Source organism: Chrysoperla carnea, chromosome 3 (assembly GCF_905475395.1).
Source record: "Chrysoperla carnea chromosome 3, inChrCarn1.1, whole genome shotgun sequence".
Classification (NCBI taxonomy): Eukaryota; Metazoa; Arthropoda; class Insecta; order Neuroptera; family Chrysopidae; genus Chrysoperla; species Chrysoperla carnea.
Window position 1 is genome coordinate 65291611 of NC_058339.1, and position 19320 is coordinate 65310930.

At 27.0% G+C, this 19320-nt stretch overlaps 1 protein-coding gene across 1 annotated transcript; it reads right to left on the reverse strand.

The window, feature by feature from the left end:
* Positions 1-1495: 1495 nt before the first annotated feature.
* LOC123294674 (exonuclease mut-7 homolog) lies at positions 1496-9979 on the reverse strand. Its single transcript, XM_044875780.1, has 13 exons — positions 9772-9979; positions 8628-8901; positions 8208-8563; positions 6629-6834; positions 6071-6252; positions 5817-6003; positions 5561-5753; positions 4770-4965; positions 3415-3561; positions 2526-3043; positions 2327-2455; positions 1772-1997; positions 1496-1710 (listed from the first exon to the last, which is right to left on the reverse strand). The coding sequence occupies exons 2-13, from the start codon at positions 8866-8868 to the stop codon at positions 1541-1543; spliced, it is 2751 nt and encodes a 916-aa protein (XP_044731715.1). The 5' UTR covers positions 8869-8901; positions 9772-9979; the 3' UTR covers positions 1496-1540.
* Positions 9980-19320: the final 9341 nt, after the last annotated feature.

The following is a 19320-nucleotide window of genomic DNA, read 5'->3' on the forward strand; positions in this document are numbered from 1 at the left end:
CACAAAAAGAGTGAAAGTTAATTTTCAACTTTCTTAAGAAATTAAAGATTAGAAAGAGAATGAGTTTTCGTTTTATTTATTTACTAAGAAACTGTAAGTATAGGTAAGTAAATAGGTGAGTATCAAATCATATTTTCCGAGGTATTAAAATAATATATTCTAGCATCATACAGACAGAAAATTTGTATTTTTAGCTTTTCAACTTAATTTTTCCCTTCCTACATTCCTTTTTCCCATACCATGACTTAGTGACATTGAAAGTGAACTCTCCCAGTGAATTATTAGTCTTTGGGAAACTATCTCAAGAACATTGTAATCATAAACTGGGAATTGCGCCTAATCTGGAAACAGCATGTTTCATTGTGCCATTCATTTTCAAATCACATCAGGAATCCCGAAAAAATTCTAAACGAACTGCACGGTGTTTTATCTCTTTTAGTTGGACTGAGTTTATCTCTTGAGGTTTATTTTTATTCACTTTATAGATTAATTTTTTCCTAAATTTTTGCAGTTGTTGTAACATTTGAGTTCTGTGAAAATAATGATTTTCTTATAATTTTTAGCCCGTGAAATTTTCAAAAAAATTTTGTAGAACAGCCTAGAAAAATTAAATGATAAACCCACAGGTAACATTAACGCTAAAACTTTTACAAAAATTTTCTTATACAACTTTACAAGGATGGCGGAAGGACGTAAATGATTATTAATTTAATTTTTTTTTAAAGTATGTAGTAATGTTTAGTAAACGTATTTTTACTTAAGAGCGAGGGGGGTAGGGTCAAATAGCATGGCAAAAAAGGATTGCGTGGTTTATGGACACTCCCTAAAAACAGAGCATATAATATGAACCAGATTACCGTAGTTGCCTGATGTCGAATTTGCCATATTGGATATAAAAATGTAAAACTAGACTTGATACCAAGACAAAATTTGAGAGTGAAATTAAAAAACCAAGAGTTATAAGCGCATTCAAAGATTGTTGCCCATTTCCTTTTCGCAAAACAAAGTTTTATATGTGATATCGGGCAATGACGTAATTAACTCATATCTTCCTTTATGTTTAATTAGGAATTTTAAACTTTCATATTTTGCGTACTTCTAAAAATTTTCAAAGATCAACTTCACTTTTCTGATCGTGCAGTGAGAATTCTTCACCTGAAGTGATAAATTTATTCAACATATTATTAGTAAGTAAAAAATAATCCCAAATCTAATAAAATAAAAAAATTATACAATGTTATTTTAAACGTTGAATTTTAATAGGTATGAAAATTAAATAATTCAACAACAAATTATACCAATTTTTTTCTCCTTTAGAAAATTTTGAAAGCATTTTTATTCAAACAATTTAAATAATGAAATAGAGTTGCACAATTTTTTTTTATAGTAATTTCTTAAAATAAAAATATATATATATTTTTTTTGTATTTATTTTTTAAATAATAAAGTCAGTTCCTTAAAAATTAAAAAAAATAATAATAATTCGTAAAAAACAAAGTTGTAATTTAATAATAATATGGAAGTTTTTCGAGACGTGAATTTAGGTATTTTCAATAACTATATTTTGTAATTTTCCTGAAAGTACTCGTTCTAGATGACTACCATCCCAATACACTTTTTTACAACTTTTACAGACGTAAAATAATGGTACTCGATGTAGAATTTCTTCTGGTACTTGCTTCAAATGGGAAAGAAGTTTATCGTCACGGACTGAAAGATATTATTGAGATTATTTGATTTGTTTTAAATATAATTGTAGGAAATTACATACCTGATGAATATTGTTTTGAGTTTAGTGGGGGTCTACAGCCTTCATCGTATGCATAACTGTCTTCGTCACTAGAAAAACCAGTTGCTTCGTCTAACCATTGTGAATCATCGTCGTATCCTTCTGGAGCTAAGTGTTGATTTTGTGAATTACAATAATTCTTTTCTTGTTCTAATTCTTCTAATAAATCTTTTTGTTCAATAAACAGAAAATCGGAAGTGTTGCACATCTAAACAGAATAGGCTGACATTATAATTTTTATTAAATGACAGCAGATACGTAATAGAATTGTTTTTAATCAAATTTCCGATTACATTACACCAAGAATTATCCTCTTTTTGCCTTTTTTTTCTTTTCACGGAAAAAATTAACACCCGAATCAATTCTTCCAATGCTAACTTGCCAACTAAATACTCAAACTAGAAAAGCTTTAATGGCGTTAAGTTCAAAACGTCATTGCATGCAAGAAAATTATTGGTAGAAGTTTTTATTTAAAAATTATTTTTGACTTTTATAGCAACATAAAAAATCTTTTTCAATGATTTTTGAATAACTTACTTGGCATCTTGAGAAAATATCCTTTTTTTCAACTTTAATTCGATAAAAATTTACAACTTCCTTCAACTGTTCATCTATGTTATCCGATTGAATTTGATAACAATGTCCTTCTGGTACATATTGTCGTAACTACACCAAAAAAGCAAGTTTTTTAATTTTCCCACTACTTCCCTTTAAAAGAAAATTATAAATATCAAACCTTATGATAAACAGTTCCTCGTGTTAGAATGTAACGATTTTCCTTATTTGCGATTTTCACACACTCATCGTGATGTGTATACGAATTTAAAATAATCGTATCAATGCCACATTGGCGTAATGATTTCCCAAGACCTTGTACCATTGTATCACAGACAAATCGTATTGTTTTAACTGTATGTAAAGGCATTGATGTGTCTGCCTCATTTACTGGTTGATTCACTACTTTTGATGCAACCGTTTTAATAGCAGAATTTTTTTTTGTCTTTTTCTTAATTTTGATATCGTGCATTAATTTATTACAGATATCATCGAATGGTATATTTTGTTTATGACATTGTTCTTGCAATATGTCGTATATTTCTATTAAACAGTAGGCATCGATAGAAGCATAAACTAATTGTGTTGTACGTAACGGTCGATTTTCCCAATTTGAAAATTGTTCCGATTTATCTAATTTACCACCTAAACATAATTCAACCATACAACTGAGACTACTTCCTCCAGATGTATTATTGTCTAGAAAAAAGTACAATAATTTTAGCATTAAAATGTGCTATGATTGATTGATTGGGACTATTTAGGATTTAAGTCTACCATGGTGTCGCGTGGTCATCGCTGAAAGTCTCGAAACAGATAGATTGGGATAAAGTTACTCAAAGGAGAGTTAAGATAATGACACCATTTTCAACTAAAGGTAATATAAAAACTACAGCCAATCATAGACGTATGATCAGTTTGTTATAGATTGTCAAGTCAAAAATGGAATTATATTTGCTTAACTCTGCTTTGAGTAAATTTAAATTAGGATGAAGAGCAGTGCAACTGAACTTAAATATTTAGAAAACGAATTTAACCATTTTAAAAGGTAGGAGATTTTGTATTCTTACTTGGAAAAGGAAATTGAAACACTTTAGTCTTAATCAATTCTTTCCATAAAATTAATAAATCGATGTAACCAGCTCCTTGCATATAAACATTCGATAAATATGGCAAGCTTTGCTGCAACATACAAATATCAGCTGTTAAGCCGAAACCTAAAAAGCAAACATTTTTAATATTAATTTATTTTTAAATTTATCACTCAATGAATACAATTTTGTTAATTTTCCAGTAAAGTTTAAAAAATAATAAATTTCCTAATAACATGGATCGTACAATTTAAACATTTTCAATGTTTATATTTTGCGGGCAAAATATCCATATAATTAAGCCATTAAGTTACATAGACTGAGCGTCAAACGATTTTAAGCGTGCCAACAGCTGAGGTAATTGCTTGGGTCAAATCCATCATGGCGGCGATGTAGAAATGTCAAAACAAAGTGTTGTTGTCATACTTGCCATTGTAGATTCGTAAGAAAAATTTAAAGCGATACGTGATAAGAACAAGCGAAAACAAACAATTGACTAAGTTAATTGTTGAAATATCATGTATAGGTAGTATAGACAGTTTTGATGACGCAATCGTTTTTTTTTTGACGTCACGTAAATAAAGAAAGATTTCCACTCTTAAATAGCCACACACACATAACTGATATTCCTACTAAAATCCATATTAATACATATTAAAAAATTTTCACCTAATTAGCGCCCTCGTGGGTAAACAGTGATGTTTACAAGAAAATGTTTCAAACAAAAGTTGTTTATTTTTTTATAACATTTTTTATATTTAAACATTTGTTCTATCTGTAACGGTTTACAAGATGGGTCCTACGGACCCAAGACCCCATTAACCTATGTTGCTCCTTTACGAACTCGACCTCACTTTTTACGTCTTAAGCACTCTATAAAAATTTCAGCTTGATTTATCTTCGTTTTTGAGTAATCGTGATGACAGACGGACAGACGACAGACAGACATACGGAAATGGACTAATTAGGTGATTCTATGAACACCTAAACAAAAATTTTTTTCGTAGTATCAATATTTTTAAGCGTTACTAACTTGAGACTAAACTTAATATACTATGTATATTTCATATACATGGTATAAAAAGTTGAGTGAAATCACGATGTTTTATGTAAAACATTTTATGATATGAAATTTTGACATTCAATGTATGTTTTTTGATAAATGTCCCTATATTCTCTTGATAAATGTCTCTGGCTGACCCAAGTTACCTCAGATGTAGGCACACCTCTCATTGTACGGAAAGATAAACAATACTCAGTCTATGTATTTAATGGTCTAATATAATTAACTAGCCTATAACGAAATCAAATTTGTGGACAAAACCTGTATTTACCTAATTTTAAAATATTCACGTTGTTAAATAATTCCGTTGCCAAACGTCTCCATAAATGAGGCACTTGAGATCCTAATATAATTACATCCAAAATAAATACTAAATGTTTTGTAGCAATTTGTACTAATGATAGGGCAGTTTGTGTTAAACCAAAATTTGGTTTCCATTCACAGTCAATTCCAACGGTGGTTATTCCCTGTAAAATAAAATAAATTCAGTTTCTACAGTTCTATTTTTTTAGATAAAAAAAATCCAAAATAATAAAGGAACTTGAACTTGAAATGATAGCATATTTAATAATTTGTCAGCCAGTCTGATTACAGTTATCTCTATTATAAAAATTGAAGTAGGGGTCGTCATTCGGTCGAGTTTTATTATTATTATTATTTTTTTTTTATAACTATTTATTATACTATGAACTTATTCGTGTTGACCTCAAGGGGTACACCAGACCCTACCCACGGCTTGTTTATATAAAATATTTATCATTTGAAATAGATTCAACTCTCATACAACTGTTTTGGAAGAGAATGCAGCCAATGCATTTAGATCATTTTGACTAACAAAAAACTATTGGCAATGGTGGCATCTGTGAATTAATATTTTGAAGATCCATCACAGCATTATTTCCGTTTATACGCGTTTCAACTCGTTGACATGTCTCTATTTCATTGGTACATTAAAAAAAAAATTAAAAAATATTATACAATGAAAAACTAAAAGACTTGAAATTTTTAATTTTGTTTTCTATTTTTTTTACTTAAACTAAAAGAATATTATTATAAACAAACCATTAATCCATTATCCAAAAAATTTTGGAATAATACTTCATCATTAATCAACACAATATTCGAATTAGGTAATGAGAATCCATGAAATGGTGTTGTTGTTGGCGATAAATTCCAACTTTCATCAATTTCATTTTCCGGTTTATTATTAAAATCAACGTGATCTTCTACATGTGCTCTACTTCTACTTGATCCGCTAAAATCGTGAAATAATTTCAAACAGAAATTAAAAATTCAGATAAATAATAAAAATATGAACCTAGATTCAGAATTTTTCTCATATTCACGAAGATTAAATGGCCAAAATTGTCGATCTACTTGAAAGTATAATGCCCAATGTAAGGCATCCTGAATATCATGAAGACTAACAGCATAAACTAATTCTTTTTGTAAATTTGGATTTCCATTGACAGCTTCACAAACCATTTCTGACCAACTTTCATCACCTGTTACAAAAAAAAAAACACTGTACCCAATCTTTTAACAATTAGAGAAAGTAGAAAAATAGTTTACCTAAAGATTGATCAACGAATCGTTTATGAATTAAAAAGTTAATTAATCCTTGAACACGTTTTTGATTCATATTTGGGGCCATATTATCAGGTATTTTGTACATTTTTAATAATCTTGACAGTAATTTACCCATTGGTTTTGGATACAATTTTTCATATTTAACATCTGTGATATTTCTAGATCTGAAAAATAAAATAAGTTTATTTATATCTCAGTCAATCATTAACCGGAACACAGAGTACCATGTTGACTATGCAGAATATATTTTTGAATAGGTATAAAGGTAAGTGGAATTTGATCAAGAATGAAATTTGAAATAAATATTCAGCTAAATCATGCATAAAACAGAAATAAAGTTAGTTTTTAGTTAAATTTAAAAAATATAACAACGTAATTAATTAAAACTTGTTATGCCAATTGACACGATATGATGTCATCAATTTACATTGGATAAATATGGATTGATGACATTATATCACACCAATTGTCATAGTTAGCTTGCTGCCTAGTTAACTGTTCCTATTATATATAAAAAAATAATTTCGATTAAGAATTTACCTAATAAATGATTCCAACATACTATGAACACTTGATTTTCGATTTAGAGTGTTATCCAAATATTGTACCGTTTCAATTTGATAGCGCTTATTACTTTGCATATATTCTTCTACTAATACTAATTTGTCTTGTAATATTAATGGTATTATAAAATCTTCAACAGTAAATTCGTCATTTAATTTTAAAACAATGGCCATTTGACAAGCCTAAAAAACAATAAAATTTATGTCAGTAAATTAAAATAAGATTTGGTGAGAATTTAGTTCGGCATGGTTTTCCGATGCAACCATGTCGGATAAATCACCTCAGATTTATGTCAATTATAGGGATTTATATCTTGGCTCTGATTGGGGAAGGAGATTTAGTCTTGACTCAAAATGGAAGACAGGATGGATTTTTCTCGTACACCTTCCGGGCTAATAAATAGCATGAATATTAAAATTTGATAAAATCTTTCTACTTTATAAATATTATCAAAGATAATAAAGGAGAACTCGGATATTTCTAGTTTAGTAAACAAATTTCAATCTTACTAATATTAATTGAGAAATACTCAAATTAAAAAACTCAATGACCGCAAGAACGATGACCTTAAGTTTTTATATGATTCAATTTTTTATTTATTTTTGTAACCCTTAGATAATTTTTATTTGCATTACTTTTAAGTATAAATAGCGTAAATAATAAAATTTTTACACTAAAAAGTTATATTTAGGTGAACGATTTCGTTTGTACAAACTGCATTTTAGTATTCTGCAAAATTTATCAAAATGAAGTCACCCAAAATGATTCTACAAAAATGGGTGAGTTTTAAAAATAATTTTCATTTATTGTTTGTAATAGATTAGTCCTTAGCCCGTAAAATGGACCGAAATAGGGAATATTCATGAAATTTAAATTTGGTTCAAATATTTTTCTGCCGTAACTTTAATGACTGGACATTTCAACTAAACCATTATTTTAGTACTTAATATCTTTTTAATTACTTAAAATTAATTAATAAAAGTACAAATTCAGTGATGGCATTTAAAAATTTCTAAAACGGATATTCAAACTTTTATACGGACGTGACATCATAGTACAGGCTTGTCAAATTTATTGACATACTGTATGATATTAATTACTTAAATTTTATATAGCATTTCATTAAATTATACTATTCAACGACTTTTTATTAGAAAGTTTAATAATAACGAGTATAAATTCTGTGTTGTAAATTCATTTTTTAAATGTAAATTAAACATTGATCTGTCACCAATTGATAGATCACGTACTTATACGTCATCAACAGACACCGCCAAAAAACTGCGTTTAAATATCTCAAAATTATTCTGTATTTTAAATATTTTATTACACTTAAATACAGCATTTTTAAGCAGTATTTATATATTTTACTTTATTATAACGGTGTAAACAATGAATTAAAAATATAAAAAAAAAATACATGAAAATTCCCTTTTGAGACAACTTTTTCATTTACATCATACTGCGTATTATGTTACTTATATCATTTTTTCATAAAAAACCCATTTCCGATTTAGTGCTTTGAAAAATTTAAAAATACAAAATTTATTTTTACCTCTTTAAAATTATTTATAGATATTAAATATTTAATCGCATCCAATAATTCACTCTTGATACTTTCTAACTGATAAATGCCAGCTAATAATTTAATTAATACAAAATTTTTATTCGCATAAATAATATTGAAACAAGTAAATTTTATTTCTAGTGTCAGTGAGTCTGCAAGTTTTGAGCTCGTTTGTGTTTTTAACCATTTTTCAAATAATTCTAATATAGTATTAAGTAAATTCTTTGTTTTTGAACCTTTACTCTCTGCATAATTATTAACAATTTTTAAAATAGTTAAATATGAATTTGGAACACTAATTAAATAATCATTTAATAATTTTTCAATATGTTGAGGTTGTTTCCCTAAAAGAAAACGATGCAATTTAAGATTTTTGGAGACGTATTGTTTTTTGGGATATACTCTTACATAATGCTAAAGTCTTTTCTAACGTTTTGTACCAATTTTCAATTTCCTCATTTAATTTTAAATCAACTAAAATATTCATACAACTTGGTTTTTCTAATGGTTCTCTAGTTGTAGTTAATATTTTTGAATTTGATACAGAATTTGCATTCCAATTGCCTCGACCTCTGCCATGACGTCTTTGTAGAAAATAGTTGTTATCGACACCCCTTCCTCTGCCACGATTTTTATTTGTATTGGACATTTTATTTTAACAATTTGATGAAAATAATTTAAGCTAAAATATCAATATTGGATCATAAATAGAATTTTAATGTCTAGTTAAAATGAAAAAGTTTTACTTTAGTCCAGTTAATCTGATCGTTTGAAAGTACGGGGTAGTTTGACAGACTTGTTTATGATGTTGATCCAATGAATAATATCAAGTTTGTAATCTCGAACGCGCAACGCAACTTTGTCATAAGTCGAAAAAAAAATCGTAAAAATTTCGGCTTTTTTTATATTTTGGCAGTTATAACTCTAAAGGACTAGTTTTGGATAGTACCTTTTCAGTTTTTTTTTTCAAGTAGACTAAATTGGATACAATATGAGACTAGAAATGTCTCTGTTGACCCAACAGTTGTCGAGATAAAGCCTTTCAAAATTTATTATTTTTTTTGCGAACAACGATTTTATTAGTAATATTCTGTCATTTTGAATGAATTTTGTCCGATTCTTTGTAATTTTCTTTGAGATTTACGAGGTGTTACGAAATATTAGGTTCGAAATTCATTCAGAACGACAACATATTGTAAAAAATTGCGAACGTACAGAAAATTAAAAACTTTGAAAGTCTTTATTTCGGAAACAGCCACCTCGCAAACTATTGGGTCTACAGAAATCGTTCTAAGTCTCATATTGTAGCAAAGTTAGTCTACTTTAAGTACATTCTGAAAAGGTACCAAGAAAAATTAGTCTTTTAGGGTTTTATAATCACCAAAATGTGAAAAAAGTCAAAATTTATACGGTTTTTCGATTTTATACAAAGTTGCGTTCGGCGCTCGAGGTCAAAAAATTTATTGGGCCAACATTATAAACAAGTTTGCGAAAAATTAAAACTATCGGATTTGATGCAGACTGTAATGTATAAAGTTACTGGACTACTTACAATTTTTGTAGATGTGTTTTGATTTATGAAATGATAATCGCTTTTATCCATATTATAATTTGTTTACGATTTTATCACTTTTATATGTTTTGTTGGCTAACATTTTGAGTGTTATCATTTTTGCGGTTTTACACTGAATATATTTTTAACCATCATCGTATGTTTTAATTTTGATATGAATGTTTAACTTTACGTTTCTTTTTTGACTTTCTAGTTGATTTTTGACTGTTCATAAAGTTGGTAGAACGTCAATATTTAATTTTTATGTTTTGGTACAACTGTTTTGCATATACAGATTGTATTTTTTGGAACTGTATATAGAAAATAGGCATAAGTTTGATGCTGGCTATCTTAAACTATCTGAAAAAGTTGAATAATTCGAGAAAAACAATTTGTTTTGAAATGGGAAAAATATTTTGGACAACATAGAAATCTTAAATGGACACCCCAATCATTTGTTATTGATTCGGATGCTCCAATAATAATTTTAATTTATTCGATAAAAAATAATTCTTTATTCGAATAAGTTTTTTTATTCGCGTTAGGAGATAGAATTTTAGGAGAAATTCTATGGAGAGATGAAACTTGATCAAATTTATTCAATTACTTTAAAATTGAATTACTTCAAGCCTGAATTCGGAATTTTTAGGATAGGAAAATGTTGACACTGGCACTGAATCCTATGTTTTCTTGCAAAAAACTTTTATTTTGCGATTGAATCACATAAGTTTCTAGGTTTCAAATTAAAAAACTTGCTCCATGATATCTTTCGTATATTATTTTAGTTGATTTTCAGAAACTACTCGTCTAATTGACAAAGGGGCTCGATTTTTATATTTTTTATGGGTAAAAATCTATCAAATTTATTTAATGACACTTGGTTTATTGGGTAATTTTGAGTAATCTAAAATATACAATATGTTATAAATTAACTGGATGTTAATGTTTTATGGTTTTTTTAACCTAAATAACCAAAAGCCACGAAAGTCTGATTTTTCGATCGAAGTCTCTGAGGAGATCACCTAGAGTTCCGAAAGAAAGAGACACAAAAATTTACTCGATTTTTTGTCATTTTCCTAATAGAAAGGGCACTCTTATCTGACTGTTTTATTTATAGGCTACAAGTTATTTGCAAAATCCATATTATAGTAGACTTCTTTACTTTTCAATGATGTTATGCTTAAGAAAAGCGGGGAAATCGAGTGGCATCAATTTGGAATCATAATGGTAACTCTCACTTCTTGCCTTGTTACATAAAACTTTTCAAAATTTTAATATCTATTTTAAGCAGATTATTTTTATACACATAAATACTTTTCAAAATAGAAAATCGTGTTGGTATATCTAATGCGTCAACTTTTACTTTCGTTTTTGAAATTTTAAATTAATATTATGATAATTGCTTTGATTTGCAATAAAAACACAAGAATATAGCAAGGCAAGGACTATTAAGGTAACATAATAATACTGAGTCAACTTGAGTGTCATATTTTTTTTTTTTTTTTTTAATTAAAATGTAATTATTTTGTATTCACAAATAATTAATCAATTTAACTGTCAAATTAAAATGCTTTTATTAATAATACAAACAAGTTTTTTTTTTTTGCAAAATTTTATTTAATATGTGATAAACTAGGTTCTATATGGTTCGGTGGAATCTTTGTTAGTGATTTTCGTTTCGTTTCTATATTAATGCCATGATAATGATGGCCTTTTTTTTTAAAGATTATGATAATCAAATAGTAAATACATAGATTGGAAATGCTAAATTGTGCTGGGCAGCTTTCTGGCATTAATAAATGAATGAAATAAATTAAATAATTAGATGTATCTGGGCTAATTCAGCTCTTGGTCTAGGGAGGGGAAAATTAGAAATTTATGGTAAAAAATTTAATAAAATAAAAAGTATTTCGGCTTAAACACGTACTTAGCCATCTAAAACAATTTGCATAATAGGGGTGACTTGTCCTTCCCTAGGTAAACCTATTTTTCCATATTTCATCATTTAATTCATATCATTTCCATATTTCTATGTTGTTGTGGAACACCCTTCAGAACACATATTTGAGCCACGTAAGGAAAAACGATAAATTTACTTGCTACTCCCTCCTCTTTAGGTTTTAAATTCTTCATTTAACTCTCCTTAGAAATTTTTAAAATTTAAAAATTTATTTATTTACTAATTACTTCAAAAGTCATTGTACTTTTAAGTGATTAACACTTCTTTAGTGATAACTCATTGAAAAATAATATTTATTAACAATTTTTTTTCTTTTGTTTTTATTATAATCGAATTTGTACATTAATTAATAAAAATTTGTTGCGTCATTAGTTTAAATCGATAAATAGGAAATTGTTGTGCAAAAAATACCAATTACTAAAAAATAAATGATAATTTTTTTATGATAGATACATTTTATCAAAAATTTCTTAATGAAGACCATTATATTGTTTGTTTTTTATGAGAATTTTTAATTTTTATTTAACTGGTTTAATTTAACAATCCTGCCTTTTTTTACTTTTAGTTCTCCTCAAATTTTCTTTAAACTGCCAGGATATCCTTAACCCTAGGGCTGATAGATTATAGAATATTTTAGGAGTTGCAATTTTATATTTTTGTTCTTAATTAGGATAATAATAAGTATTGTAAAGCTTTGCTAATTTACTCCACTTCCTTTCTTCCTTCTTTCCGAATATCTTGTTATGAATGGTGGCGTTATTGTTATTTAGCACTAGTGTCCTTTACAGCTTTTAAATTATCAGACTTTTACGTAGTTCAACACAGAAAATTTCAAAAGTGTGATAAAATTATCATTAATACAATGGAAAATTTTAATAGTCAGATAAAATTATTATTAATAAAAATGTATACCTATGCCATTACATTTTCTAGTTTTTACAAGTAGAATGGACTGTACTATTATAGGCTATCTATTTCTACTACTTGCATTGAGATTAACAACAAGTTCTTTTCCTAATTTTCAAAAGAATTTTAGGAGCTCCACAAATCGAAAGTGGAACTGCACAAAAAAGTCTGGTATTCCTATACTTATGTGAAAAATAATGATAAATTGGTTTTTTCAAATGTAGGCAATCGATTTTACATTATTGCAATAAAATTTACAAGTATCACATAATTAATAGAAGTTCTACAACAAAATAAGTTAATCAAATTTTCTATTTAATTTTACTATGTCTTTTTGATGACGTAAATAAACTAATTTTTTTTTTAGAATCATAGCATGTTGAAAAATTTGTAAATATTCAATTTAAAGATTATTTTATATTTGTGAAAATAATACCATAAATGATCCCATGTAGGTATTTATGCTTCTTGCAGTTTATGAAATCGTTGTAAAATAACAATGAACATGGGAAAAAAAACCCTTAAAACCAAAGCATTCAAGTTAATTTTGCTTAATTTTTACTATTATTTTGGGTTAATTTAATTACCCTTAAAAGGTAACTTACGAAAAGAGATGTTAATTTAATTTATTTTTTAAAGAATTTAATTTAAGAGAGGTACTTTATTTATTTTAATAATTGTAGATAAGACAAAATTTTTGTGTTTATAATTAATTTAAAATTAAAAAATAAAAATTATTTGGACAGACTTATTATTACCTACAAACTCTTAAAATTAATAATTCCTTATTTTTATGAATATTTTAAAGAAAAAACAAATCTTAAAACACTTTCCTGAGTCCTTGAAAATTAAATTAAATTAACATATTTACTAATAATTATTCTATATTTACAAAATTATTGGTTTCGTATCACTAATAGTTAAAAATAATAATTTGATACAATGAAATATAATTTTCTTTCGAGGTCTTTGGGGTATCTAAATATGATAATTTTAATTTGTTGAGAAACTCGAATTAAAAATATCGAAATAAAAAATAATTTCAAGATAGGTTCTCAGTCCCGCATTTAGGGAGGGGGGCAAATCAGGACACATTCCCCGGAAATCGTAATATAATGTGCTTGAAAAAATATTTGAAAACGCCTATAACCGAGTTATTTTGGAGAGGCCAGTCTTGAAAAAAACAAAATATGTTTTTAAAGCAAACAGTTTAATTTAACTGGTTCGATCTTTTAATATTCTGCTTTAAAATAATGTATATTTAGCAAAATTATAAAGAATCAATTAATTGTACTACTAGGCTCGAAAGACACAGTATGAAGTTTTCAAGGTTGACCTCTCTAAAATAAACTGGGTATAGTTGGTTTATGAAAGTATCAGGTTGGATCCAAAGATCAGCATAGATAAATAGAGCCGATCTTACACGAAAATATTCAAAAGACTTGAATACAATTCATTTTTCTCAAGAACTTGTCGTATTTAAAGAGCTGGCAGAGAATATATCGGTAAAGTGATACAGTCTCTGGAGCTAGTAATCGATATTAATGAAAAAAAGTGTAATCGATCTGTTACAAAATCTACGCAAAAATGAATTTCCAGAAGGGTTTCATATTGTTAGTATAGCTATAAGAATATGCTGCACACTAACAACGACATCTGCAAGCTGTGCGCCAAGCTTCAGCAAGCTGAAAATAATAAGCTTTTGTCCTAAATTTGAAAAATTAGTTTATACGCTACTTTAGTATTGATTTACAACAAAAAAGTACCTATTATTAAAAAAAAAAATTATTTTCCTTATGTATTTTCAATTTTGCATTTAAAAAAATCAATTCCTTACTTCTAAAATAGCGTAGAGTTTCATGGCGTTCTGAATGACATCAAACCGTGACATAAAATCATATTTGTATATGCAAGTTTACATGTTTTTTTATTTGTAAGTTTATATAGCCTTTCATATAGCGTGAAGTAGTGCACCTGATTGGTGTTTGCTGTCACGTGACCGGATGTATAATTTTAAAGAATTTATTAAAAAAAATAATAATAATCCTTATATTTTATAAAAATTAATTTTGTGTTTTGTTATCTAGGATTAATCATTATAAACTTTTATCCAACCGATTTATTCTTAATGGACAATAGCCTATTAAAAGTAAAACCTTTCTGCGTTCAACATTGACTAAGGAACGTCTATCTGGCACCCGCGATCCTAGTCATTAAATATAAAACTGCCTTTGAGACGCATTTTGATGAGCTATTAGATACTTTAGCAGAGACGAAAGCACGTCGTGAGAGAGGACAAAATGGCGAATCTTAAAGATTCAGGTAATGTCTTGGTTATCAGTTGTTTTTCCGAGTTATTTACTTCTTATATTTAATTTTATGTCAGATAAATTTAAATTAATATCTAATCGATAATAAAGAGTGCTAATTTATTAAATGGTTTTATTTTCTCGTAAAAAATGCCACCCAATATTATAATTGTGAGATTTGTAAACAATTTATATATCAAACGTTGGAGAGAGGGGTCACCACTATCAAGATCCCGTCCTGGTTAAAAAAATACGTAGATCCGGAACTATAAATGCTTACTATGATTTTCAAATAGATACCTACATTTTTATACTCTTTTTTCATTAATGATATTTTACATTTTAAGTTCGACCCTGGTTAAAATTTAAACATTATAAACTCAATTTAATTATGTTCTAAATTACATATAATTGTAGGAAGTTTTTAGATTGACATTAATACCTAACATGTTCTAAATAAGACAAGTTTACCACAGAAGAGCGTGCGCAAGCCAAAATAAAACCCCTTTTACAATCATATAAAGTAAAAAATTTGTAAATTAAAAACTGTATAAATATTTCATTTTATTAATATTAATTGAGATATTATAAAAATTAAACAACTCAAGGCTACATCGCATCGAAAAAATCGATGATCGTATTGAATTCCACAAAGTTGTTTATTAGAATTTCAATTTTACTGAGGGTTTTTTTCATTTTTTGTCATGTTTTCCGATCAAAGAAATTTAAAGAAACTCGTTAATTGTTATCATAAAAAAATACCGGTTTTTAGTGTGCCACATTTCATAGACAGCTTTATCTTATAATTTATTAATTTTTTCTAAGGTTTTTTTTTTATACCTTTTAATTTCTCTTCTTAGTGAGAAAATTCTGGGAAAAATGCAAATAGTTATGTCATAAATATCGATATTTTCATGCTTTTCATGTTTTCTCTTGTTATAAACTGTAATAAATTTTATTCAAATTAATAAATTATTTTAATTCAATATGAATCACCGATTTTAGTTTATTATTATTATTTGGAATAAACTATTGTAATTGGGTTGTTAAATAAAAAATAATAATCAAATTTTGTATTTCAATTTTTTATCATTTTTCGCCCAGAAAAATTTGTTAAAAGCTATGTATAAATAATAAAAACTGTATATAAGTGAATAAAAATGAATAAAAATGAATAAAATATACAAAAGAATTCGCAGATTACAAACGTTATTTGGGCATAGTGTGTTGAGAAGTAGAAATGTTAAAACACAAAAGCCTATGCACAAATATATACATACGTTGATTAACGAAAATTTTTTCTTGGGGTGTTTTCGTTTCCTTTAGAAAAGTTTTTTATAACTGTATGTAACTTTCAAATTATTATGAAAAAATAAAAACAGTTTTGTTATAAAACCTATAAGCTTATTAGCTTAAGTAAGGTAATATATATTTATGTGAAACAAGGCTGCAAAATGAAATAATTATAATAATATCATGAGATAAATAATAATTAACAGCAATGAAAAGTTATTACAATAAAAAATTATAATTTATTATTTCTATTTATCATTAAATGAAAGAATATTTTTTTCAAACCACCATTCATAATCACTATCATCACTATCACTGCTTTCAGTCAATGGGTATCTGTGTTTCAAAACTGAACCACCATTGTGGGTTTTCAAATTTTTGAAGTTTTGATTAGGATTCAGTAACTTCGAAAACCTCCAGAATAATAATATTTTCTTGATTTTGTTTTAATCGAGTAATTTCAAAAATTCAATTTTCCGGCCGCTATTTTGTCATTTTTTGACCAGATTCGAATTTAGCGATCCGAAAAGCTCCGCGAATATTATTTTCATCCTCATTTATTTTTTAAATTACGTTTCGAGAACTCTGGGGTATATAAGTCGAATTTACGACAAAGCGAGTAGGGAAAAATCACAAACTAATTTAAAGAGCTTATTTTCTTTAATGCAATTGCGAAAAAAATGAGCCGTATTAGATCAAAATCGGTTCATTATCAAAAAAATTAGTTAGCCGACTTTATGAACACCGTTCTTATATCAACAATTTTTCTTTGAAGTTTTGTCCTGTCCACAAACTCTAAGATTCTTTACGATTTCCAAGATTTTCGATGTCCACCGATGAATTAGTATCTTTTTTTGATGTGCTTGTTTTAAAAACAAAGTTCTTAAAACAACGATCCAATTGCCATGGAAGATTAACTTGCATTAACAAATAATTACTTTGTTATTAAGTTGCACTTTCGATTTCATGATTACCAAATAACAAGATGTTATAATTGAAATTACTTAAATAAACAATTTCCCATGGCAGATGTTTAACCTTTTTTTTTTGTCATGGTCACTCTATTATTGTATGAAGGGCCTAAAACTCTTAACCAACCAATTCATTAAATGTTGTATTAAACGTTACGACTGAATATCATTCAGACCACTACTAGTTGAATGGTGCCGTTTAGTAAACAGGCTAGGCTTTTAGTTGAACGGCTTTAAGCCAATTGGCTGCGACATATATATTATTTGCAGGTGTATATATCGCAGATTCCGCAATTGGAGTACGTTTTTTCTATAGCTGAAACAAGGTCTTCTACAAATCCAGTGGTATAAATCGAGAAGCTGTATTTTGTTTAATTTTCAATAAACACATGGGTAGGAGGTATACGCTAATTTGTTCGATCAAACCGTATACCCTCCATTGCAGCAACTAGATAAATCTATAGCATAAACTTTTGTAGAATCATTTGTAAAATTTTATTATAAATAATTACTATAATTTACATTTCTGGTTTTTGTATAATATCTCACAATAATATTTTAATAAATATCTTTATAAGAAAGATTTTAAATAAATTTTTATTTTTATATAAACAACAGTTTCTTATAGTTCTGTTTACCGTCAACAACAACACAATGTAATTTAATTAACTTTAATTACGCATAATTATTAATTATTGTGATTAATATTGATTTCATTCTTGAGGGTATCTTTCAGAGTTAAGTTTACAATTCAAGTTCATTAATCATTATTTATATAAATAATTTTGTTCCTCGGAGTTTTAATAATTAGTTTTAAAAGTTATTTGAATATTTTAAGTAATTGCATCAAAATTATATCGTAAGTAAGAATTTGTGTATTATTTGGAGTGGTAATCGAAATTATAAATGTGAAAAAATAAGTGGTGAATCTGTATAGAACATCCACCTACAAATTTTGATTATAAATTTTATTTTTAATAAACCAAAGAAGTTCTTAAAATTTTATTTAAAAAAAAAAATTGAAATTAAAATCCTTAACAGTCCTAGTATAGATGAAATTAGGAATAGATGAATTTAAAATTGAAGAATATTTCAATTACCTGTAATAGGTAGTACCTATGCGTACTATTAAAGGTAACTGAAATGATAATTCTCGTTAATTATAATATTCAATTTTTCTCATAATTTTACGATTAATATTGAAAATCTTATTTCAAGCAATATTACATATAGAAAATAAAATTTACTACAATATCATTGTAGTAAAGTTAGTTACTACAAAATTCATATAATATTTTGTATGAATTTTGTTTGGGTAGTACTATCGATAATAGACTTTGCATTCAGAATTTAATGAAACTTGTCATAGTTGTCCATTATTATATCATACTTAACCAGTTAAATTTTTAGGGGCCTTCAAAGAACTGAAAAAAAAAATATTTTAACATTGATACTTATGGGAAATCACAGATTTTATTTTATTTCACAAAACTGGACGTTCATATTTTGCCTTCTCTGAAGGCCCCTAAAAATTTAACTGGTTAATAATGGACAACTATGCCAAGTTTCATTAAATTCTGAATGCAAAGTCTATTATCGATAGTACTATAAAATTATTATTTCAAGAAACAAAATTATGGAATCATTAAGGAAAAATTAAGAAATTTTAAAAATATTATTCAGATTTCGATAAATTTTTTATAAAATGTACAAATTTCTCTAAGCGTATAAAACGTAAAAAAAAGTTAGGATTACTGTGTCCGTTCAAAATCTATGGGAATATTTCATCACAATTATTAGAACAATTTTAAATGGGTTCAGAAAACTTATTTTAATTTGTTTTTTTTAAGGTGGGAATGAATATTCTTTAAAATCACATCTCTTATTGAAAATATTAATAATTTTATTAAAAAAATTAAACAAAAATAAGTAAACAACTAAGTATTTTTTAACAAAGGTTTTTTCCGTAATTTGTTTCCGTCATTTTTAAACAATTAATATTTTTGAACGATTTATCATTTTTAAACGATTTATCATTATTTTATCATTTACCACGCGCGTTCTTAAAGGTGATGCAAAAAAAATTGGTAGTATGTAATTTGTTATATAA